This window comes from Pelophylax lessonae (assembly GCF_965119305.1).
Source record: "Pelophylax lessonae genome assembly, chromosome: 4".
NCBI lineage: Eukaryota > Metazoa > Chordata > Amphibia > Anura > Ranidae > Pelophylax > Pelophylax lessonae.
Window position 1 is genome coordinate 255,887,014 of NC_138771.1, and position 25,777 is coordinate 255,912,790.

Genomic DNA, 25,777 nt, shown 5'->3' on the forward strand with positions numbered 1-25,777 from the left:
TCATGCATTTGTTAATGATATAATTATATTAGGCAAGATGTTCCATTTAGTAGATGAATATCCTCTTACACTAAATAAGCCATAAGATCTCTACAGGAAATAACTCTGCATGCTTTTAACTGGTAATGGCCCATTTCTTCTACACACTAATCAATGCATCAGAGTCTAGGTGGGGCATTTTTTAAATGTTGTAGTAACTCTGCTAGGGTGCAAAACAGGTTTTACAAGGAAAAACATAAAAAAAAGAAAACAGGAATGCTTGAGTTGAACACAAATGTGACCTTTTCCACATAAAATATCAGTTTACAATAAGTCTGATGGGTCTTTGGAAAATCGCTGAGGCAAACACTTGTTTGCAATGAAACAGATGGGCCCAAATCAAAATGATTTATAAAAATGTTTTTTGATTTTTTTTTATTCTCAAATCATGTATTTTTACAACGTTCTGTTCAATTTGAAATGGAGAGTCATTTTATTTTCTAACAAACGTGCATCATAAGGCCTCATTCATAACGCTGCACACCGTCCAGGTAAGCGGTGGTGGGTTTTGCCGGATGTTTGTGATCTTTTGCGGACAGGAAGCCTGTACAAATCAGCCACAGGGTGACACTGTCCACATGTAAGCACCTGTGATTTAGGACAGATGAGTGGCTTTGCATGCAGTCATTTTTCATCCAGGGCTGCTGTTCTAAATGCAGGCATTTGCTTTATATGTGAACAGCTGCGGAGCCTGTCAGTTTGTCACTGATTTGTACAGGCTGAGCAGCTGATGACAAACTCCTGGCTATAGCCAACACAAAAATAGGCTGATATACACTATACTGTATAGCCCAGATCAGCCTTTTTCAACCGCGGTGCCTTGAGGTTTCTTCCCTATGCCTAAAAATTGCCAAAAAATTGTATACAAGCCGGCATCTGGATGAAGCCTGAATTTTAGTTACACAAAGCCACAGGTTTTCATAGTGCACCATTACAACGTTCTAGCTGCTGACATCCTAACGATCAATGGCATAGATATTGAGGATGCCAGTCATCTGCATAGCATCCTTGTTTGACCCTCCCCTGCCCCTCTCCATCAGCATTGAGGTCAAATTAGCTGAGTGATGGAGGAAAAACGGAGGGAGAAGAGAAACATTAGTACACTAGTCAGTACCAGTTTGCAAAGTGTATTTGCTTCGGAAGAATAAATGTTGGGTGTCTTACTTGTGTGGATGTTGCTGCATTATGTAAAACTATTAGAATAGTTCTTATATTTTAGAATGGGGTGCCTCGAGACTGTCCATTTTTAAAAGGTGCCTTGACTGGAAAAAGGTTGAGAAACACCGGTGTACACAACCTCTTCCTGGGAAATGCGACCCTAAAGATAACAAAATATGAAATGAACACTGCTCTGGTAACAACCATGAAGTTTAAAGAGGTTGTAAACCTCAGAATTTTTCCAAAAAGTACACCTGAAAGAAAAAACACATAATGAGCTAGTATGCATCGCATACTAGCTCATTATGATATACTTACCTTAGAACGAAGCCCCGAAGCGCCGACCGCTCACTTCTCCCATGGGTGACATGTTCTGTCACCGCTTCTTCCGAGTTCGCGGCATCTGGCCATCTGATTGGCTGGACCCGCGATTACGTCACTCCCGAGCACGCACGCAGGAGCCGACGGTCACGGCACAGGGCTCTGAAGGAACGGCACCAGCGGCCGTTCCTTCAGAGCGCATGTGCCAGTGATGTCACTTGCTGCATATAAAAAGGTAAATACCTCCTAGGAGATATTTACAGTACCTATAGGTAAGCCTTATCATAGGCTTACCTATAAGTACAACTTGCAGAGGAGGGTTTACTTCCTCTGACTTTCCTATCACTTTTTGGGATGAGGGTAACCAAGACATACAGAGGACTAGGGTGAGCCCGCATGAGCGCCCCCATAGCAAGCAGCTTGCCATTGGGGCACTAAGCGGGGGGGGGGGGAGCCATGGGTGCCTGTGGAGTAGCTGAGGAGGATCGGGGCTGCTAATGTGCAGAACCATTAAACAGAGCAGGTAAGCAAGGCAGGTTTGTTATTTTAAAACAACCCGTTAAGAGCCGGTTCACACTAGCGCGACTTGTCAGGCGACTTGTCAGCCTGACAAGTCGCGGTCCATTGACCGCTACAGGACCCGTTCTAATAGGAGCGACACAAGTCCCTCCGAGAAAAAGGGCCCTGTACTATTTCGGGGCGACCTCGGAGCGACTTGCATTGACTTTCATTATGTGAAGTCCCTGCAAGTCGCTCCAAAGTCGTGGTGCTTGGTAATGCACAAGTCGCCCCCGAAGTAGTAAAGAGTCGTGTCGCCTCAGTGTGAACCGGCTCTAAGTTTAAATAGAAATAAAAGGCAAAACAATTGTGTATAAAAACAAAATTATAAATACCTTTTTTTTCCTTTTTGTTTTTATAAGGGATCCCATTCCCTCTGTTCTCAGCTGCATAAGAGCCGGGGGAGGAGAAACTTCAATACACTGATCTTTCCAGTAAATGGCTGTAATTGGGGGGGTCAGGACAAATGTGATCATTGGAGAGCAGGCTGAGTTCCCAGCACAGCTAGAAAACTGACTACACTGTGTTATCCTGCCTAGTGTGGTCAGTTTTTAAGCAGCGGGACTGGAAGGAAATAATATAAAAAAAATAGGATACTTTTGAAATGAAATAATGGGTTTACATATTCTTTAGGTCTGAACCCACCTGGCCAAGCCTGCTAGGTAGTTGTCACTGTAGTGATCCAATCATAAGCAGCCCAAGCAATTATCTGCCCCGCAGCTACATGTATACATGGCCATTGTATATGCGAGGTCGCTGGGTTAGGAATGCACCAGCCACAGATGATTGGCCAAGTACAGGGGGGGGGGCAGCTTACTGGCTGGCTCTCTCAGGTGGGCTCAGTCCCTAGATGATAGGTTCATCCCGTGTCCTGGAACTGAGTAACATGTTACATGTTTCACCCGTATGGTGGAACACGTAACATGTTTCAGCAACTGCAGCTTCTCCCCGTTACATCTGTTACATCTTATTCTCCACTGTGTGAAGCCTTCATTGCTACAAAGTTTTAAAGTAATAGGTTTGCATAAACCACATTTTATAATGGCTGTATGATTTGAATAATATGGTATAGTATAGTATGACACACTACATGAGGCCAGCAAAGCCTCTAAATGAGAGATGGTATAACGAGCATTCTTCATATCATGTATTATACTTCCTGCTAGCTTCCAGCGCAACAATAATTTACTAAGAATTCACACAAACATTTCTAGAATATAAAAATAGTATCACTAATGACTAAGAAAATAAACTTGTGTGGTGGGCCTATCCTACTGACCTGCCAGAGATGAAAGCAGAGCATCCTATAATGAGCATCCTTTGCTCCGTTTACTTCATATTATCTACTGTACTGTATTGCCTGCTACTTTGTAAAGTGCTACGCAACAATAAAGTTACCAAGAATTCACATCAACATTCTAGAATATGGATATATGGCATGTCATTTTTTTGGGGGGGGGGGAGCGGGTACCTAGTTTTGACATGTACCCGCTCCCACTTCCACAAACTGTCACAGCCGGGTGCCCACACCAGTGATGCCGGCGCCGCCGAGACCAGAGGGAGAGGATTCAGGCGGCTGCATCGCTGGACCGTGGGACAGGTGAGTGTGCGTTACACTTTTTGTAGCTGCTGCTACAAAATGCGTTTACATTAATGCGTTTTGAGGTCCAAAGACATAGGCATTGCTTCAAATCGCAGCAACAAAATTGGGGTAAAATCGTGCGACTTTTAAGTCGCACAAGTGTGAAAGGGGCCTTAGTCGTCTGAATTTTTTAGTTTTAGTCATATTTTAGTAGACTAAAATCTTATACATTTTAGTCAACTACAAATCAAATAGGTTTAGGTTAATTGTAATGCATTTATTAAACATTTCTCTAGAATTTCCAAACAAATTATATACTCCTGGAGTAAAAATCTAATAATATTTTATTATTTATGGTATTAGACTGCATTCACATTGATCCAACTTGGACTGCGACTTATTAGCCTGACAAGTCGCGGTCCGTCACGCTCCCATTGTGTAGCACAGGAGCCGTTCTAATAGGTCGCTCCGACTTAGAAAAAGGGTCCAGTACTACTTTGGGGCGACCTGGAGGCGACTTGCATAGACATTCATTTCAAGTCCGTGCAAGTCGCGCCGAAGTCAGAGCGACGCAGTGTGAATCGGCACTTAAGGTTTGAACATGCAATACAGACACAATTTAGTATTGTGATAGATAACGTCTTTATAAATAAAACCAAGTTTCATAAAAACAAAAATATAGCTTTTTGACAAACAGAAGTTCAACTTTAAAATACAAAAAAAAAAAAAAAAAAAAAAAAAAAAAAAAACAAACTGTAAACTCTATTGGCTGTAATATCATTGCACATATTACCTGAATTTATTACCAACAATAAATATTAAGAAAAATCTTTTTCTTAATTGTTTCTCTTTCAGCAGCTTAGTAGATGCCCCTTACGTATGCGGTGGTGCAATACATGTTTAAACCTTAATGTGCTATTATTAAAGCCTCTGGATGGAATTGTGTTGCCGATTTAGAAATGGCCAACAGAGGAGTGCTAATTTTGATGTCAATTTTCAATTTAGTTTTAGTTATAGTCTTATGACTAAAATGCCATTTTAGTTTTAGTCAGATTTTAGTCATATTTTAGTTGACTAAATATGTGTTAATTTAGTCCAGGAAAATATTTTGGTCAACTAGATTCAGTCCCCGTTCACACTGGGGCGACCTGTGAGGCGACCTGGTCGCCTCACAGGTCGCCTTCCATAGGGAAGCTGCGGACCCGTTCTAATAGGAGCGACACAAGTCGCTCCGACTTAGAAAAAGGGTCCGGAGCTTCTTTGGAGCGACCGTCATAGACACCGGGAAGTCGGATCGCCCCAGTGTGAACAGGGCCTAACACTGGGTATTACTAATGACTATCATAGCAAAAAAAACAAAAACAAAAAAAAACCCTATACCCTCTATGGTGTACCTATCCCAGAAACATTTTTATTTTTAATAACCCCTTGGCGCCGACCGCATGAAAATATGCAGCCTCTCTGTCTGGTATTTAGCGCCAAGCAGCTGCATATTTGCATTACTACTTGCTGTGTATACACCTGTGCTAACAGCGCGTGCCCGGCACAGTTACCGTCCCCTAACCGAAAGCTCCCGATCACTCGCTGCGATCGGGAGTTTTTGGACCGCGTGACAGGAAATCACTTAATCTTAAGCTACATCCCACCTCCCAGCGTCTTAAACCTCTTTAACCACTACCACTTGCCGACCACCGCAAGTACATACAGTGGGTACGGAAAGTATTCAGACCCCCTTAAATGTTTCACTCTTTGTTATATTGCAGCCATTTGCTAAAATCATTTAAGTTCATTCTTCTTCCTCATGAATGTACACATAGCACCCCATACTGACAGAAAAACACAGAATTGTTGACATTGTTGCAGATTTATTAAAAAAGAAAAACTGAAATATCACATGGTCCTAAGTATTCAGACCCTTTGCTCAGTATTTAGTAGAAGCCCCCTTTTGATCTAATACAGCCAGGAGTCTTTTTGGGAAAGATGCAACAAGTCTTTCACACCTGGATTTGGGGATCCTCTGCCATTCCTCCTTGCAGATCCTCTCCAGTTCTGTCAGGTTGGATGGTAAACGTTGGTGGACAGCCATTTTTAGGTCTCTCCAGAGATGCTCAATTGGGTTTAAGTCAGGGCTCTGGCTGGGCCATTCAAGCACAGTCACGGAGTTGTTGTGAAGCCACTCCTTCGTTATTTTAGCTGTGTGCTTAGGGTCATTGTCTTGTTGGAAGGTAAACCTTCGGCCCAGTCTGAGGTCCAGAGCACTCTGGAGAAGGTTTTTGTGCAGGATATCCCTGTACTTGGCCGCATTCATCTTTCCCTCGATTGCAACCAGTCGTCCTGTCTCTGCAGCTGAAAAACACCCCCACAGCATGAAGCTACCACCACCATGCTTCACTGTCGGGACTGTATTGGACAGGTGATGAGCAGTGCCTGGTTTTCTCCACACATACCGCTTAGAATTAAGGCCAACAAGTTCTATTTTGGTCTCATCAGACCAGAGAATCTTATTTCTCACCATCTTGGAGTCCTTCAGGTGTTTTTTAGCAAACTCCATGCGGGCTTTCATGTGTCTTACACTGAGGAGAGGCTTCCGTCGGGCGACTCTGCCATAAAGCCCCGACTGGTGGAGGGCTGCAGTGATGGTTGACTTTCTACAACTTTCTCCCATCTCCTGACTGCATCTCTGGAGCTCAGCCACAGTGATCTTTGGGTTCTTCTTTACCTCTCTCACCAAGGCTCTTCTCCCCCGATAGCTCAGTTTGGCCGGACGGCCAGCTCTAGGAAGGGTTCTGGTCGTCCCAAACGTCTTCCATTTGAGGATTATGGAGGCCACTGTGCTCTTAGGAACCTTAAGTGCAGCAGAAATCTTTTTGTAACCTTGGCCAGATCTGTGCCTTGCCACAATTCTGTCTCTGAGCTCTTCAGGCAGTTCCTTTGACCTCATGATTCTCATTTGCTCTGACAAGCATTGTGATCTGGAAGGTCTTATATAGACAGGTGTGTGGCTTTCCTAATCAAGTCCAATCAGTATAATCAAACACAGCTGGACTCAAATGAAGGTGTAGAACCATCTCAAGGATGATCAGAAGAAATGGAAAGCACCTGAGTTAAATATATGAGTGTCACAGCAAAGGGTCTGAATACTTAGGACCATGTGATATTTCAGTTTTTCTTTTTTAATAAATCTGCAACAATGTCAACAATTCTGTGTTTTTCTGTCAGTATGGGGTGCTATGTGTACATTCATGAGGAAGAAGAATGAACCTAAATGATTTTAGCAAATGGCTGCAATATAACAAAGAGTGAAAAATTTAAGGGGGTCTGAATACTTTCCGTACCCACTGTATATGGCGGCAGTCAGCCAATAGGGGGCGAGCATGCACCGCCAGAGGCGCGCTCCCGCCCCCGCTCGTTCACTGGGATCCCCGTGCGAGTGACCGGCGGACATAGTTTACTGGGATCTCCCGCTGGAGAGGGGAGAAAAGCAGGTGGCCTATGTTAACAAAGCCGCTTGTCATTCTCCCTGGTGTAACTGCAGAGATCATACGATCCTGCTATGTAGGATTGTATGTCTCTGTGGTTACATCAAAAGCCACGCCCCTTGACAGTTAGAAGCACGCCCCTAGGGACACACTTAGCCCCTTGATCACTACTAAAGTTAACCCCTTCCCAGCCAGTGTCATTTTTAGAGTAATAGTGCATATGTATAGCACTGATTACTGTAGTAATGTCACTGGTACCCCAAAAAATTTCAAAAATGTTAGTCAGGGGTCCGATCTGTCCGCCGCAATGTCGCAGTCCCGAAAAAAAAAAAAAAAAAACGCAGATCGCCGCCATTACTAGTTAAAAAAAAAAACAATAAAAATGACAATAATCTTTCCCTTAGTTAGTAAACGCGATAACTTTTGCGCAAACCAATCAAAATACGCTTTTTGCAATTTTGTTTTACCAAAAATATGTAGCAGAAAACAAATTGGCCTAAAATGTTAAAAAAATTTCGATTTTTACATTTTTTTGGGGAATTTCATATAAAAAAAATGTGAAAAATATTGTTATTTTTTCAAAATTAACGCTCTTTTTTTGTTTATAGCACAAAAAAAAAAAAAAAAAAAAAAAAAAAAAAAAATTGCACAGGTGATCAACCACCAAAAGAAAGCTCTGTTTCTGTGAAAAAAAAGGACGTTAATTTCTTTTGGGTACAGCGTCGCACGACCGCGCAATTGTTCGTTAAAGTCACGCAGTGCCGAATCGCAAAATAGGCCCTGATCTTTGAGCAGCCAAATCCTCCGGGGCTTAAGGGGTTAAGCGCTCGGCGCTAAGCAGGTAAAATAAATGGTTTCCTTACAATAAAGCATAAACAGCCAGCTTGACCGCAAACCTAAAGTGGTTGTAAGACCCCGTTCACACTGGGGCGACCTGTCAGGCGACCAGGTCGCCTGCCATAGAGAAGCTGTGGACCCGTTCTAATAGGAGCGACACAAGTCACTCCGACTTAGAAAAAGGGTCCAAAGCTTCTTTGGGGCGACCCGGAGCGACCTGCATAGACTTCAATGTTATGAAGTCCGTGCCAGCCGCTCCGAGGTCGCGGACTGTGAGGTTGCCCCGGCAAGTCGGATCGCCCCAGTGTGAACGGGGCCTTAAGGCACACGGTTTTCTACTCATGGAAGGTAAAAATAAATAAATTCTGTGTGCAGTAGCCCCCCCCAGCTGCCCCCTCAATGTCCACAAGAGCTATGCCTCTAATGCCTCGTACACACGCAACGATTATCGGCCGTCTTTTGTCCAGAGTGGTGTTTTGTTGGTTGGAATGTGCCTAGACTGCACACGAATTTTCTTGGCCAACAAAAATCTACTTCAGAAGTGATGTCATGTGCTGGTTTACTTTCCGTGTGTTTTTTCATGCCCAGTCTTGCTCATCAGATTTTTGTCTGGCGAAATCTGTACTGACTGACGGAAAATCGGCCGTTGTGGTGAAGGCCAACAAAAATTTTATAGCCTGCACACCAGATTTTATTCGGCCGAAAAGTCAGAGTCGGTTGTCGGAAGCATCATACTAACAAGCCGAAAAAAAAATTCATGGCCAATAATCGTTGCGTGTGTACGAGGCTTAACTCAGAGGGTTCCACTTGGAAATCAAAAACACACACAAAAAGAAACAAAAAAAAAAATGAGAAAAGAAGAGGGGAAGTGGTATTATTTTTATAGCCTATAAATGTGCAACCTAAAGGGTTAGTTCACCTTTAACCACTTAAGCCCCGGAGGATTTTCCTGCTAAACGACCAGGGGGTATTTTGCGATTCGGCACTGCGTGACTTTAACAGACAATTGCGCGGTCGTGCGACGCTGTATCTAAACAAATTTGGCGTCCTTTTTTTCCCACAAACAGAGCTTTCTTTTGGTGGTATTTGATCACCCGTGCGATTTTTACTTTTTGCGCTATAAACAAAAAAAGAGCGTACATTTTGCAAAAATAATATTTTTCACATTTTTTTATATGAAATTCCCCCCAAAAAAAATGTAAAAATCAAATTTTTTTTAAATTTTCGGCCAATTTGTTTTATGCTACCTATGTTTGGTAAAAAAAAAAAAAAAAAAAAAAAAAAAAAAAAAAAAAGCAAAAAGCGTATTTTGATTGGTTTGCGCAAAAGTTATCGCGTTTACTAACAAAGGGAAAGATTTCTGTCATTTTTGGTGTTTTTTTTTTAACGTGTAATGGCGGCGATCTGCGATTTTTTTTGCGGTACTGCGACATTGGGGCGGACAGATCGGACCCTTGACTGACATTTTTGACACTTTTGGGGTTACCAGTGACATTTCTACAGTAATCAGTGCTATACATATGCACTGTTACTGTAAAAATACACTGGTAGTGAAGGGGTTAACTTTATTTGGGAGGGAGGGGCTGTGTGTGTCCCTAGGGGCGTGCTTTCTACTGTGATTGGCTGTGGCTTGAGCTGTAAGGACACTGATCAACGGATCTACATACTAGATCCGAGTGATCAGTGTCTTTACAGCGAGGAGAATGACAGGTGGCTTGTTTACACAAGCTGCCTGACATTCTCCCTCTCCCCCGCCGATCGCCGAGTGACCGGCGGACATCGGGTCCGCTGGTCACACACGCGGGGGGGGGGGTCCGTGACCGCGCGGGAGCGCGCCTCCGCGGGCGTGCGCTCGCTCCCCAGAGCCTCACAGGCGAGCGACGTAGACCTACGTCACTCTGCCTGTGAGGGGCCGACTGCCGCAGTAAATATACTGTGAGCAGTCGGCAAGCGGTTAACAAAAAACTGCCTATGCATGTTAGGGGCGCCTGTAGACAAAAAAATAAAAAAACACTGTACAGCTTTAACTATGGTTGAATAGTACCCTTGGTAAAGATGGAGGCCATTTATGTACCTCCAGAATCCTGGCAAAAAAAACTCCCAGAGATAGTATCAGCCTGTCCTGCCTTGTGGCTCAGTCCCAGCGGTTAATGCTCACCTCCACCATCACAGGAATGAGCTCTCAAACATCCGAATGGGTGCTCCACTATCTCCTCTGCCATAGCATCCCTGAGCTCAAAGATACTGTGACAGGGGTAATTAGAATTCCGGGGTATTGAATTAGCTGGGAGTGTCTTCGCAACAATGTACCAACAAGGCAGGACAGAAGAATGCCATCTCTGGGAGTTTTCCAGTCAGGCTTCGAGAGGTAAAATAAGGGCCTACACCTATAGCAAGGGCATTTTTCAACTTTAGCCAAAGCTGCACAGTTTATTTGTATTTACAAGTGCACAGGTCATTTTTGTTAAGGATGAACTATCCTTTTAAAGTGGATTCAAAGCAAATGTGTGGAAAGAGTTGGAATGACTTAGATGCCGTGTCAGGTCTGAATTGTTGTCTGTGTCCACTCTAGGGGGATTTTAATCAGGTAAGACTAGTAACATAAGGGCCTTTCACATGGACACCTTCTGTTTCCATCAGAAGGGGATCTGTCTGCTGAACCCCAGCTGAGCAGAGCAGGCGAATGACAGGTCTGCATCCACTCAGTTTATTACACAGCAGACAGACAGAACCCGCTCTGCTCTATAGGTGGCCCAGAATGGACTCCTCTGTCCGTTTACACTCGGTTGCATTGGATCCGGTCCGCCCAAACAGACGCGGTCCCCCTGCATTTTTTTTTAGTGGTCCTGATCAGACCCAAAAGGTAGGCGGGTAAAAAAACAGACACAAGTCTGAAACAGCTGGTCCATAGGAATGCATGGATTTTCTGATCATCCATTTTTTTAGTGGTCCCGATTAGGGATCGACCGATTATCGGCAAAGCCTATATATCGAGGGCCGATATGCACTTTCCCAGATATATCGGAATCCAATATTTCGGAAAGTGCTTGTACCGGAGTGATTCCTGCAGCTAGAGGCATCACCCCGGTACCGGTGTCCATAGCCAATGGTCGGCTGTCTTGTAATGACAACCAATGCGGCTGAGAAGCCACTCGGCTGTCATTACAAAGAGTGTGAGGGGATGTCCCCCCCCCCCCCCCGCCACCTTCCGCAGCTCGCCTGGGTCTCCCGTCCCACCGGGAGACCCGGGCAACCAGCCTGCAGGCCACGAAGACCCGATCAAAGCCGCATTCAGCTCTGATCATGTCTCCATGCAAAAACCCGGAAGTGATGTCATGACATCACTTCCAGGTTCTGGCACCAGATTAAAAAAATGAAAGCATTCAAAACAGCCAAACTTGGTGTTTTGAATGCTTTTAAGTGCAGAGGGTCCCTCCACAAGAGTACCTGTCAAGTAAAAAAAAAAAAAAAAAAAAAAAAAAAAAAAAAAAGTTTTAAATGTAAGAAAATATCGGCCGATAACGATACGCGATGACCAAAATATCGGTATCGGCAATAAAAAAACTATATTGGTCAATCACTAGTCCCGATCAGACCAAGAGGTAGGCAGGTATAAACAGACAAAAGTCTACACCAGCCGGGCCATAGGAATGCATGGACTTTCTGATCAGGTACACCTAAAGAATTGACAGACAGAACCTGATTGGATCACCCACGTGAAAGGGCCCTAACCCACGAACATTTGATATTTTCCTTCTTCACTTGTCTCCTGTTCTCTCCGATTCCTAGAGCAATGGAGTCCTGTGTGAGTCTCTGCAATGTGCACACACCTGCTCTGTACTAGAACTCCATTATGCCGCTCTTCAGAAAGCTACACACATGGGCAGCGCAAGAGGGGCTCCGAACCGCTGTAGAGGAGAGGCCTGGCGTTTGCTCTGTGCCCTTCTTCCCGTGTGTGGCGCTCTGAAGGGCTGCACGTAGAGTTGTAGCACAGAGTGGGTGTGCGCACGTCGCAGAGACACACAAGACTCCAAAGGTCCCAGCAGCTAGGGGGACAATTGAAAAAGCTCTGAGGAGGAAATTAAAGAAAAAAAGATATCAAAATGCATGGGAGTTACATTATTTTAATTTAGCAGAATAAATTTTACTTTAAAACTGGTTATAGATGCATCACAATTCAACCAGTTTAACAGGGATCCATTTTGATCCATCTATGGCTGCTCCTGAGCTGACAGCTCTTGAATACCTTGTTGGAAAGTTTTCCTTCGATCAGCGCTGATCAGTGTGTTCTGACAGTGGAGGAGTCCCGCTATCAGAATACAATAACACAGACGGGAGAATTCCTCCTTCCACCTCCAATGTGTGGGAATAGGGTTCGTTTTTTCACTCAGCCTGCTGGCTAAAAAAAAAACAAAATACAAAAAAAAAAAAAAAAAAGAAAAAACTGATTTGTGTCTTGGCAGCCTCATAGCTAGTACACACAATCAGAAAATTGGACACAAAATACAGCTTTCGAATCGATTGGACGATAATCTGATCATTAGTACACAGCTTTCGAGAGGCAATCCCGACAGTTCATGCGAAGGGACAAACACAAAAAATGTTCTTTTATGAGAACAGAATGAACTATAAGAGAAGGAACGATTTTCTTTAATCACTAACGCAGGGATGCCGAACACAAATTCATCGTGGGCCATATCAGCAGTGTGGTTGCCCTTAAAAGGCCAGTTGTATATAGGGCGCACTACTTACAGAGTGCAGAGTTTAGGGGTGCGCTAGGTACAGAGTGCAGAGTTTAGGGGTGCGCTACGTATAAAGTGCAGAGTTGAGGGGTGCGCTAGGTACAGAGTACAGAGTTTAGGGATGCGCTAGGTACAGAGTTCAGGGGTGCGCTAGGTACAGAGTGCAGAGTTTAGGGGTGCGCTACGTATAAAGTGCAGAGTTTAGGGCTGTGCTATGTACAGAATGCAGGGTTCACGGCTGTGCTGTGTACAGAGTTCAGGAATATGCTATGTATAAAGTGCAGAGTTTAGGGGTGTGCTATGTACAGAATGCAGGGTTCAGGAATATGCTACGTACAGAGTTAAGAGGTGTGCGCTGCATGCAGTTCAGAAATATGCTATGTAAAGAGTGCAGAGTTTAGGGGTGTGCTTTGTACAGTGTTCATGAATACTCTATGTGCAGAGAGAGTGCAGTGTTCAGGAGTGTGCTATGTGCAGAGTTAAGGGGTGCACTAAGTACAGAGTTCAGGAATATGCTACTCGCAGAGCACAGGGTTCAGGGGTGCGCTACATGCAGAGTTCAGGGGTGTGCTGTGTACAGAGCGCAGAGTTCAGGAATACACTACTCACAGAGTGCAGGGTTGTGACGTATACAGAGCACATAATTCAGGAATACGCTACTTACAGAGCGCAGGGGTGCGCTGTGTACAGAGCACAGCGTTCAGGGGTGCGCTGTGTACAGAGCGCAGAGTTCAGGGGTGCGCTGTGTACAGAGCGCAGAGTTCAGGGGTGCGCTGTGTACAGAGCGCAGAGTTCAGGGGTGCGCTGTGTACAGAGCGCAGGGTGTGCAAGCTAAACTCCAAACCTTCCTTGCATCTCTCTCCTACCTGGCCTGGCTCTAGTACCTCTATGTAGGCGGTGTGCCTTGCAGGGAGATCATTCTCTCACTCGTTGGAGATATACCCCTGCCATGCCCCGCTGTAAGCATGTGTAGGGATTGTTAGATCGAAGGGTGAAAGCCAGAGGTGATGACAGCTGAATTCCACCTGCAAAACAGGGTGCAAGGGCCACATGGCAAGTCCTGGGGGGCTGGATTTGGCCCGCGGGCCTTGTGTTTGACACAGGTGCAGTAAAGTATTTGTCTGCAAAAAAACTGGAAGAGCAAGACCACGCATGCTTGGAAATGAAAACAAGACAAATCCCATTCATTTCAATGTCCCCTGTTCACATCTGAGCGTTCTGTTGCCTTAGGCAAAAGGGCCGTCACTCAAAAAAGTACATGAGATTCTTTGGCAGATTACAGGTTTTTTTATCATTTTTTTCATTGGTCACTCATTAACCTAAAAACACCTGCACAGAAACGCCTGAAAAAACACAGCCCTGTTCACACCTGGGTGTTTTTCAGCTCGTAAAACGCTCTTCTCTGAAGTTCCAAAACGTCCAACAAGCAAAATCCCATTCATTTTAATGGCCCCTGTTCACTTCTGAGCGTTTTGTCACCTGAAGCAAAACGCCTGAAGCTCAAAAAAGTACGTGAGCTTCTTTTTTTGGCAGATTACAAACGTTGTTGTTAGATGTCAATGCCTGCTTCCACACACCTGCAAAAAACGCCTGAAAACAATACGCTCAGGTGTGAATGGAGCCTTAAAAATAGCACTGCCTAGATGTGAAGGTAGCCATAGATCTATATATATAGCCATATGTGTGAAGGGAGCCCTGTGCAGCCTTAGTTACCTGAGTGTCCTCGGTAGGGAGCTGCCATCCTCCTGGGATCCTTCTTTGCCGCCTCCCCTGGCACTCCTATCATCCTGGGCACTAAGAAACACAGGCACAGTGCCAGGGACACTGCCAGGAGGATGTGCTGGGAGCTGGAGAGCACCATCCCGCCCGTCCTCTGTCCCACACACACTGACTGACTGATCCTCACTCCCCCGCCGCGGGGTGTGTCCCACACTTCCATCTCCGCCTGATTGGCTGGCCCCGAGGAGTGACGTGTCTATACAGGAGACATGTATATATGTACACTGGAAGTCACCATACAGAACAGGCCTAGGTGCCCCGAATAACATGACAGTAACACAGGGCTTCTCCCTCCCACACAGACATTCTAGTGCAGCATGGCAAGATTGGAAAGGATATCATTGCAGTGTAATACACTAGATAGGAGCCGGCCAATCAGCTCTTGTCTGCCTTGCGTTTCACACTGGAACGCAAACATCCTCTTCCCGTGTCGCAGGATCTGGTTTCCATGGTGACCGTCGCTTCGCCTGGGCTTCCTGCTGCTGCTGCTTTGTGACCCCAGTGATCAACACCGGGAGGTATTAGCTAGGTAAGTGCACACCTGTGATCGAACATTCATTTTTTAGGGATACAATGCTGAGGCCCAGGCCACAAGGAGTTCTGTCCCACTGGAGTCAAGCCGTCAGTTCCTAATCAGTGCTCATGCTATCAGACAAGTTTATTTTTGGTAGGATAATCAACAGAGAACAACTAAATGACATAATATACACCATATTGTAATATATACAATAATGATTACACAGAGAACAACTAGATGACGTAATATACACCATATTGTAATATATAAAATAATGATTACACACAGTAATATATATATAATATATAAATAGTATATAAATAAGTAAATAGTATATAAAATAATGATTACACACAGTAATATATATAGTATATAAATAGTATATAAATAAGTAAATAGTATATAAAATAATGATTACACACAGTAATATATATAGTATATAAATAGTATATAAATAAGTAAATAGTATATAAAATAATGATTACACACAGAGATGTCATACACACCCCCCTCTATGATATCTTACAATATGGTAGGATTTTACTGTTGAAATGTAAAGATACAGAGCCTCAAATATCAACCCATTGGCTACAAACTGACAAATTTACGCAATACTTCAAAATCGGTCAGAAACAAAATCTCACATTGGACCAATACATTTACAATGCAGATGTGTCATACGCACCCCCCTCTAGGATATCTAACCATATGGTAGGATTTTACTGTGGAAATGTAAAGATACAGAGCCCCAAATACCAACCCATTGGCAAACTGACATTTTCGCAATACTTTAAAATGGATCAGAAACAAAATCTCCCATTGGACCAATACGTTTACAATGCAGATGTGTCATACACCCCCCCCCCCCCTCTATGATATCTTACAATATGGTGGGATTTTACTGTGGAAATATAAAGATACAGAGCCCCAAATATCAATACATTGGCTACAAACTGACATTTTCGCAATACTTCAAAATGGGTCAGAAACGAAATCTCCCATTGGACCAATACGTTTACAATACAGATGTGTCATACGCACCCCCCTCTATGATATCTTACAATATGTAATGATTTTGGTCCAATGGGAGATTTTGTTTTTGACCCATTTCAAAGTATTACAAAAAGTCACTGCATAACCAATGGGTTGGTATTTGGGGCTCTGTATGTTTAAATTTCCACAGTAAAATCATTACATATTGTAAGATATCATAGGGGGGGGGGTGCGTATAACACATCTGTATTGTAAACGTATTGGTCCAATGGGAGATTTTGCTTCTGATCCATTTTGAAGTATTTTGTGAAAATGTCAGTTTGTAGCCAATGGGTTGATATTTGGGGCTCTGTATCTTAAAATTTCCACAGTAAAATCCTACCATATTGTAAGATATCATAGAGGGGGGTGCGTATGACACATCTGCATTGTAAACGTATTTGTCCAATGGGAGATTTTGTTTCCTATCTATATAGGAGTATTACAAAAAGTCACTGCATAACCAATTGGTTGATACTTGGGGCTCTGTATCTTTAAATTTCCACAGTAAAATCATTACATATTGTTAGATATCATAGAGGGGGATGCGTATGACACATCTGTATTGTAAACGTATTGGTCAAATGGGAGATTTTATTTCCCTATTTTGAAGTATTGCGAAAATGTCAGTTTGTATTTAATGTGTTGATATTTGAGGCTCTGTATCTTTACATTTCCACAGTAAAATCCTACCATATTGTAAGATATCATAGAGGGGGGTGTGTATGTGTGAGAACTGTGTGAAATGATTATTTTATAGATTATATTCTGTTATATATTGCGTCATTTAGTTTTTCCTCCTAAATATCCAACCCAAAAAACTTGTCTGATAGCATGACCACTGATCTGGAACTGTCCCATGGCTTGACTTCAGTTTCCGTCTCTACGGTTGACTTTACCTGCAGGACCAATAATCTACCCTATATTGCATAAAATATTCCTATTACAGATCTGATTTGTAAAGCTTCAAAACATTTTGAAAGTATTTCAGCTCATAAACAACCAGATTGCAAAAAAATCAGAATGTTCAGTGTTAAAAATGACGCTGACTTGCTTAATAAAGATCGCTAAGATCTATCTAATTGGCTGAAATCGCAGTTTCTCGCAATGTGCAAAATGATGCATCCTTTTTGCAAGCACGCCAAAGTGCCACCCAACGCATCTTGCTAATGTGCAAAAATGCATGCCAGAACACATGGTAGCAAAGTACTAGGTGTTTTTGTGTGGTGCGCTTAAAAAAAAAAGAGCCTTAAGCCCTGTACACACATACCGATTGTTGGCCGTGAATTTTTGGCCGCCGCCCGATTGGCCGATTATCGGCTTGTTAGTATGATGCTTCTGACAACCGACTGCGACTTTTCGGCCGAACAAAATCTGGTGTGCAGGCTATAAAATTTTTGTTGCCCAACAACAGAACGGCCGATTGTTCCTCAGTCAGTACAGATTTCAGCAGACAAAAATGTGATGATCATGACTGGGCATGCTCAGTGAAGAAAAAACACACGAAAAGTAGACCAGAACATGACATCACTTCTGCAGTTGGTTGTTGTTGGCCGACAAAATTCATGTGCAGTCTAGAGCACTTTTCAAGCAACACAACAACACCGGACAAAAGACGGCCAATTGGTCGGCCAACAATCGCTGCGTGTGTACGGGGCTTTAGGCTTACAAAGCTGAACTCTAGTAAAATGTAATAAATGATCTGTGCAGTTGGGCTTCCACTGCAATGCAAGGGTTATATTCTCATTTTGTCCGAGGGACAGAAAAAGCAGCTATACTTATCATATTTATTGCTCCTGCAGCTGTTGGCGCTCCTCTTCTGTCTCCAATGCTCCGGGTTGTGTGTGGGCCCTGGAGTCAGAGTGTCTGTTAAAGTGAATTTAACCCCTGCAGACTCATTTCTTTTCTGGAGTTTAGCTTGAGAGCCAGTTCACACCACATGCAGTCCAGTGCTTTTTTTTCTGCATCAAAAACACATGGATAGTAGGTTATAGGGTTTTCAATGGCATAGTTCACACCAGCGTGGTCAGTTCCAGTGCATTCCAGTTTCAAATAAAAAAAAAAGTAGAACGTGCTGCATTTTTCTGCACTGGACTGTACTGGAACACAGTAAAATGCATCAAAAATGCACTGGAACACACGTGTCCTTATTTAGACCCCTTTCACACTTGTGCGACCTAAAAGTCACGCAATTTTACCGCAATTTTAACTGGACTTGAAGCAATGCCTATGTCACGGTTTTGTCGCTTTTTTTTTTACGCAATTTTGACTGGACTTGAAGCAATGCCTATGTCTATGGACCTCAAAATGCATTAAAATCAGCCCAAAGTAGTTCAGGGACTACTTTGAAGTCGTTGCGACTTGAAGTCCTACAGACATGAACGGTGCTCATTGGAAATAATGGAATATAACTTTTCATGCGAGTTTGCAGTCCCAAATCGCAGGAAAAGTAGCATAAGTGTGAAAGGGGCCTTCCGGTTAAGAAAAAATAGGGGGAAAATGCAGGAACACATTAAAAAATGCATCAAAAACATACATGTAGTAAAGCATCTGGAACGCATCCGGACTACATTTCTATGGTGTGAACTGGCCCTTAAGGCCCCTTTCACACTTGTGCGGCTTGTCCTGCGATTTGGGACTGCAAAGTCGCATGACAAGTCGTACTCCATAATTTCCAATGAGTACCATTCATATCTGTACGACTTCAAGTTGCAATGACTTCAAAGTAGTCCCTGCACTACTTTGGGCCAATTTTAATGCTTTTTGAGGTCCAAAGACATAGGCATTGGTTCAAGTCCAGTCAAAATTGCCTAAAAAAGACTTTTAGGTGGCATAAGTGTGAAAGGGACCTAAAGTGTAACTAAGTAACTAAACTTTTTTTTTTACATTTTTGGTTGAGTGGAGAGGGATTAGAACAGCTGTAAAGTTTTTAATGGTACCTCTGCCTCCTTTAGGGACATTCAACCTCTCTGTTTGCTCTGTTTACCATTATCATAAAAAGTGAAAGTAAAAGAAAATTCCGAACTTCAGTTCCACTTTAAGCCCACAAATTTGACATGCGATTCGCATTTCAAATCAGAGGCTATTGTTGGCAATTGTACCGTCCAAATCGTTGCGATGCCGACTTTGCAGCGCCGCATCGATTCTCAGAAGTAGTTTTTGCACTTCTTTTGGTGACTTTCTTGGCGGTGCATGGACCCGCACAGAAGTCTGTGAAATTACCCCCCCCCCCCCCCCCCGAAGTTGGACTTAAAATGCCGGTTTGAAATTGTGCGATTTCCACTGAACTCGCACGATTTCAAACCTGCCTCAGTGTGAACCTAGACTCACACAAGGAAAAGGAAATATGTTCATTTTTAAACATTAACTGTCATTTTCACATTTTGTGGAACTCAACTGAAAACTGTCATTTTTAAAAAGCATAAAAAAAAATAATAATAAAGAATCTTATCCTGATTTGTTAGCTTTGAATTCAGACATGGCATCCAGAAATCTAAAGTCAACTGAATTCTTAGCAGTTGCTGACAGTCAATTGTCTGACCTCACACACAAGGACCCAGCTTTTGAGTGGGCATATGGAAACAACTGCAGCGCTGTGTTTTTAATGCTTGTAGGCTTGGGATCGACCGATTATCAGAAACACCGATATATCGGGGGCCGATATGCACTTTCCCCGATATATCGGAATCGGCAGTTTGATTTACCGATATTGCCGATATTTAGGGAAAGTGCTTGTACCAGAGTGATGCCTGCAGCTAGAGGCATCACCCCGGTACCGGCATCCATAGCCGACGATCGGCTGTCTTGTAATGACAACTGATGCGGCTGAGAAGCCGTTCAGCTGTCATTGCAAGGAGCGGGAGGGGATGCCCCCTCCCGCCGCCTTCCGCAGCTCGCCTGGGTCTCCCGTCCCACTGTGTGTAATTTATGCTCCTAGAACGCCTGAAGGTGTTACTTGGATGTTGGGCCTCTGTATGTGGCCAGGCTGTGTAAAAGTCTCACACATGTGGTATTGCCATACTCAGGCTGAGTAGGAGCATGTGTTTTGGGGTGTAATTGCAAGTATGCCTATGCTGTTTGTGAGAAATAACTTGTTATTATTACAATTTTGTGTAAAAAAGAAAAAAATTATAATTTCTTCATTTTCCCAAGAATTGTGGGAAAAAAATACAACTTTAAAAAACTTACAATGCCTCTTACTAAATACCTTGGACTGTCTACTTTCCAAAAAGGGGTCATTTGGGGGGTATTTGTGCTTTCCTGACATTTTAGGGCCTAAAGAAATGAGATAGGCCGTCAGTATACCAGGTGCAATAAGGTGTGATTAATTTTCAATGATTGGCACCATTGCTTGTAGACTCTATAACTTTCACACAGACTAAATAATATCCACTAATTTGGGTTATTTTTACCAAAGATATTTAGCAGTGTAAATTTTGGGCCAAATTTTGCAAAATGCACTTATTTGCTAAGTGTTATAATAAAAACGAAAAAAGTTTTTTTTTTTTTTTTTTCAAACTTTCGCTCTTCTTTAACTTATATCGCAAAAATAAAAAACCCAGTGGTGATTAAATATTACCAAAAGAAAGCTTTATTTGTTTGAAAAACCGATTCAAAATGTGAGAGCACTGAAAGCTGGAAATTGGTCTGGGCAGGAAGGGGATGTAAATGTCCTGTATTGAAGTGGTTAGTGATTATTCTCTTTACAGCATGGGATTATAAAATCTTTTATGTACATTTTAACTACTTTTTATGTGAAGTTCAAAATCTTTTTTCACTGTCAGTCTTTGTGAAACAGCTATGTTTTTTTCCCTCTCTCTTCACACACAATGCAATGTACATTGGCACTAGGCACTTGTATTAAACTGAATACACAGTTCATCAGAAGCAGTGTTCATTTCGTCAAGGAAAAAATGTTCATCAAAGTTTTCATCAGCAGTCTATTTGCAGTGACAATAACAAAACAAAAAGTACACCACATTTTCATCCACTGACGAAAACCATGAAAAAATGAAAATGTGAGGCAGGGATGTTTACCCTCATGAACTTTCCATTTGCACGGAGTTCCACCTGTATAGAGCACGTGACTGCTTCTGCTCCCAATAAGCAAGAAAGCCCGTAGCGTGCCTACTACTTAGCAGTTAGCACTGTGCAGCATTATAGGCCTCCTCAGGCGACCATCCTGAGCAGCACTGTGCATTACAGGCCTCCCAACGTGAGTTCCAGCTCACGACCATCCAGAGCAGAGCACTGTGAGTGTGTACATTACAGGCTTCCTCTCAGACCACCGTTCAGAGCACTGTGTGCATTACAGGCCTCCCCTGACCACCAGCATCCAGAGCACTGTGCAACATTACCGGCCTCCCCTTAGACCGGCCTCCCCTTAGACCACCATCCAGAGCACTGTGCAGCATTACAGTCCTTCTCTCAGACCACCATCCAGGGCACTGTGTGCATTAAAGGTCTTCTCTCAGACCACCATCCAGGGCACTGTGTGCATTACAGGTCTCCCCTGACCACCGGCATCCAGAGCACTGTGCATTACAGGCCTCCTCTCAGACCACCATCCAGGGCGCTGTGTGCATTAAAGGCCTCCCCTGACCACCGGCATCCAGAGCACTGTGCATTACAGGCCTCCTCCGACCACCGTCCAGAGCACTGTGCAGCATTACAGGCCTCCTCAGACCATCCAGAGTGGCTAAATCTGTATCTGTGAGTTTGTTCAAACCTTAATACCATAAAAAATAACATGATATTAGAATTTTTTTTTTTACTCCAGGAGTATATGAGTTTGGAAATTCTAATGAAATGCTTAAATAATGCATTACAATTTAATTGAACACATTAGATTTTAGTTGACTAAAATGATTTTATTCAAATAAAATGTACTGGAGATTTTAGTTGACTAAGATACGACTAAAACAATTGCAGATTACTAAAATTGGACTAAAGCTAAAATGGCATTTTAGTCAAAAGACTATGACTAAAACGAACACAATTGCAGATGACTAAAATGGGACTAAAACTACAATGGCTTTTTAGTCAAAAGACTATAACTAACTCGAAAGCAAAATTCAATGCCAAAATAAGACTGATCAGAAGAGAATTGACAGACTTCACGCAGAGGGATTTGTAATTTTGCCTGCATCTTCCACCAATTGTGATATTTTGCTTCAAATTGAGAGCTTTTCAAAAGACTTTGTCCGCTTGGCAGAATGTGTTTTTGGGCTTTTTGCCCACTTTTATTGATTCAAGTGTCAAAGTAAAACAGTGTTCTGCCCTCGCAGGGCTTGTTTAGTATAACAGGAAACATGTGTCTTTCAGGCTCCTGGCTATTTTGTCATAAAGCTATGTCTATTGCTCCTTAGGACAAAGCTGCCCTAGTCTCAGTCTCTCTGCTTAACTGGTTCCTTAAGTCACCAGAAATGACCTGTTGTTTGCTCACTTACAGAATGCTATTTGCTTAGCTTAAGTCTAGTACACATTATTAGAATTTTTTGGACAAAATATTTGTATTCGGAACGATCATTCAGTTTTTGTTTGCTAGTATACTACTTTCGAGAGCCGATGTTGATTATTCCGACTAAAATTTCCGAAGGGAGATGTTAAAAATGTTTTCTTATTATTTACCAGAACAAACGATTTTTGTTTAACTTCTACAGTATTTGTCCTTAAAAAAATGGAATGAGCAAGGCTGTGCATGATCGAAAACAAAGTATGACCAGGAAGAAAATGACAAAGAAAATCTTTTTTGTAAACATAAGAATTAATGTATACAGGATAATAAAAGATTTTTCTAAGGAGATGTAAACTGAAATTTCTGTGATAATGATAAGTGAATAGCAGTATACAGTATTTATAGTACATTTTAGCAGTATACAGATCATCTATTGGACTATAAATAAAGGGGGTATGATAAATAGTTATTATTATTATTATTTTTTTTTTAATTAATACTGTTTAATAAACTCAATATTATTATTATTAATCCTACTTTGATTAAAAGGGTCACATGCACATTACAGCATTTCTGATTCTACATTGGACTGTAGCTATGTATTTGGGAAGTTTTCTTGTGTTGTTCCAGAGTTTTTGTACCATTAATGGCATTCTCGTTTTTAACCTGGTGCGAACATTCAGAAAAAATCAAATGATTGCTCATCCAATTTTCTACTAATGTGTACTAGGCATCGGTCTGGCTTGGCAGTCTGCCTATGTAGGCCAGACAGGTCAGGATACGCAATCCCCACTTGTCAAGCTTTAGGCTTGGTTCACGTACGTGAACACAACACCCGATTATCGTTTAGTTAGCAGTTTTAGTCTGAAAAAAATTGTAAGAGCAATACTACGCATTCTCGGAAATGAAAGAATACCCTACAAAACAATTCAACACATGACATCACTTTCGAAATTGTATTCTGTTGTATGAGAATTTTCAGAAGTTGAATAACCTCCTCACTTTCGATATGAGATTAGCATGCAACAAAAATGGACAATTATTCATCCAATAATCTCTTTGTGTTGTAAGCAAGGAGGGGGCGAATAGGTCTTGGACTCTGTTACTGTTATGTTTTCTATGTGAATATTCAATAAAGTTTTTCTTGATAAAAAAAAAATCTCATCACGTGTACGAGGCTTTAGGCTGCTTACATAGCACATAGGAGCAGTGGTTGACTAGAGAAATACTCTCTTTTGTGAGCAACACCCACCTATCTCCAATCAGTTTCACACCTGTTCATGGATCATTTCAGTGCTGAAATAGGCATCTTTACACAGTGACAGACCACCTGTCTGTCACATATTCCTCCTCTGTCTCAACCCAGGAGAACACATGCCGCAACAGCTTCTCTTAACCTCTACGTATCTATATTGGAAATGTAACCCTTGGTGCCGTTCTTTGGACATTTTACTGTCATCTATCGCTAACATATAAACAGTAAGGACAGGTGCGTGGTGCTGCCAGGGTATAGTTAAGGGTCTGTGCACATCTCAAAAGTGCTAAACGTATAATAAACTCAAATAAACCAGTGTGTGTCAATTTTATAACAATAAATATGTGATTAGTTATCATAAAGTATCAAGTGCAAAAAAATGCTGTGTATCCTATGAATACCGTAATAAGTGGCCCACCAAAAAGTGAAGTGCACAATGGTATGCAACACCAGAGGCCAATGTGGAAAAATTATATATGTGTGTGGGCCACAGAAAAAATATATATGTGGACAACAGAAAAAATATATATATACGTGATGTCAGACCTAGTGGATAATTGAAAATCACTTAAATCCACCTCCGACCAGTAGTGTAAATACTAGTGAAAAGAAAAAACTTGTGTGAAAAACTAAATAGATCCTTGGATGTGCCCGGAAAGTCCAACTGTGCAATAAGTAGAATCAATAACCTGTGTACATCCTTCAGTGTATCAATAAAGTGCAATAAATAGCATTATATATAAACAGAAAACAATATGATAAGCAGGTATATAAAAACTAGAAGACAATATAATAAGCAGGTATGTAAAACTAGATAAATCCAAGATAAAAAACAGCAGCAGTTATCCAGATATTCAATAGTCCATAAAAGCTTAGGAAGGACTTAAAAAGGAAGGATAATCCCACACTAAATACAGTCCATAGGATAAGGGAAAAAGTGACTTCAGTGCAGGTGCTCTAGTTGAGATTTATGAAGGTGCTCGGAATCTGGTGGTCACTCAGTGCTCCCCGCACCCCCAGAAACCGCACTCACCAGAGTTGATAACCCCTACAGGGGTATCAAGCCTTGGGTATATGGTCTTGTAATCCCCCTCTCTGGTTACCATAGGAAAAGATATCATTCAATGACCTGTCTGAGTCCTTCGTCCCACTATCCTTGGAAATGGGGTCCATGGGTATATGCGGGAAAAGAGGCTCACATAGAGTAGTACCGCTTTAAAAATAATTTATTATAATCAAAGAGTGGTACTCACAAACATAGCTGAATCAAACGGCAGGTACAAACAATGCGGCCGCGCACTTGTGTGTGTGTGTTATAAAATTGACACACACTGGTTTATTTGAGTTTATTATACGTTTAGCACTTTTGAGATGTGCACAGACCATTAACTATACCCTGGCAGCGCCACGCACCTGTCCTTACTGTTTACTCTTTACTATATTTCCTTGGAATATAGTTTGTAGGTGGGCTGCAGCCAGTACTAACAAATAGGTTAAAAATTATCCTAAGCGCGGATTTTTCTATTTCACTATCGCTAACATATGTGGTCTCCTGCCTTGTCCTATTCCTATTTAATAAATGTTATTCTGCCCGCTACAGAACCTGTATGGATTCTCAGCAGAATCTTTTCCGCCATGCCTTTTTTTATTTTGGAGATACCTCTGCTGGCACAGCTGCCCAAATGAGATTTAAAGGGGAGCGCACCAGTATGCAACCAAAGTACATTCTGCATTTGCTTGCCACCACACTGACATAAATTCCCAAGGGACGTTTCAAAGGCTTCTTATGAGTACATAACTCCACATGTGTCAATCAAGCTTTGACAAATACACTTATAAAGCTCAAGATGTGTTCTCTACGAGGCATTTGTTATTTTCCTACCATTTCCAAAGGGTTACATTTAAAATCACTTTGTCAGGTTTGGCCTATTCTAATAAGGAATCAAATTCCTTTTTTATGTTGCCACTAACAATGCAGATTACTAGATGCTTCTCATGCTCAGATCTTTAATCCAACATAT

The 25,777-nt window shown here is 42.3% G+C and overlaps 1 protein-coding gene across 1 annotated transcript in view; it reads right to left on the reverse strand.

Moving 5' to 3' along the window:
* Positions 1 to 14,798, reverse strand: part of CCDC107 (coiled-coil domain containing 107) — a gene marked incomplete at its 3' end in the record, with an annotated part of 29,789 nt that extends 14,991 nt beyond the window's left edge. The window contains exon 1 of the mRNA XM_082253543.1: positions 14,430 to 14,798. Within this exon, the coding sequence (XP_082109669.1) occupies positions 14,430 to 14,655 (226 nt within the window). The 5' untranslated portion in view covers positions 14,656 to 14,798. The remainder of the gene's footprint in view (positions 1 to 14,429) is intronic.
* Between the last annotated feature and the right edge of the window lie 10,979 nt (positions 14,799 to 25,777).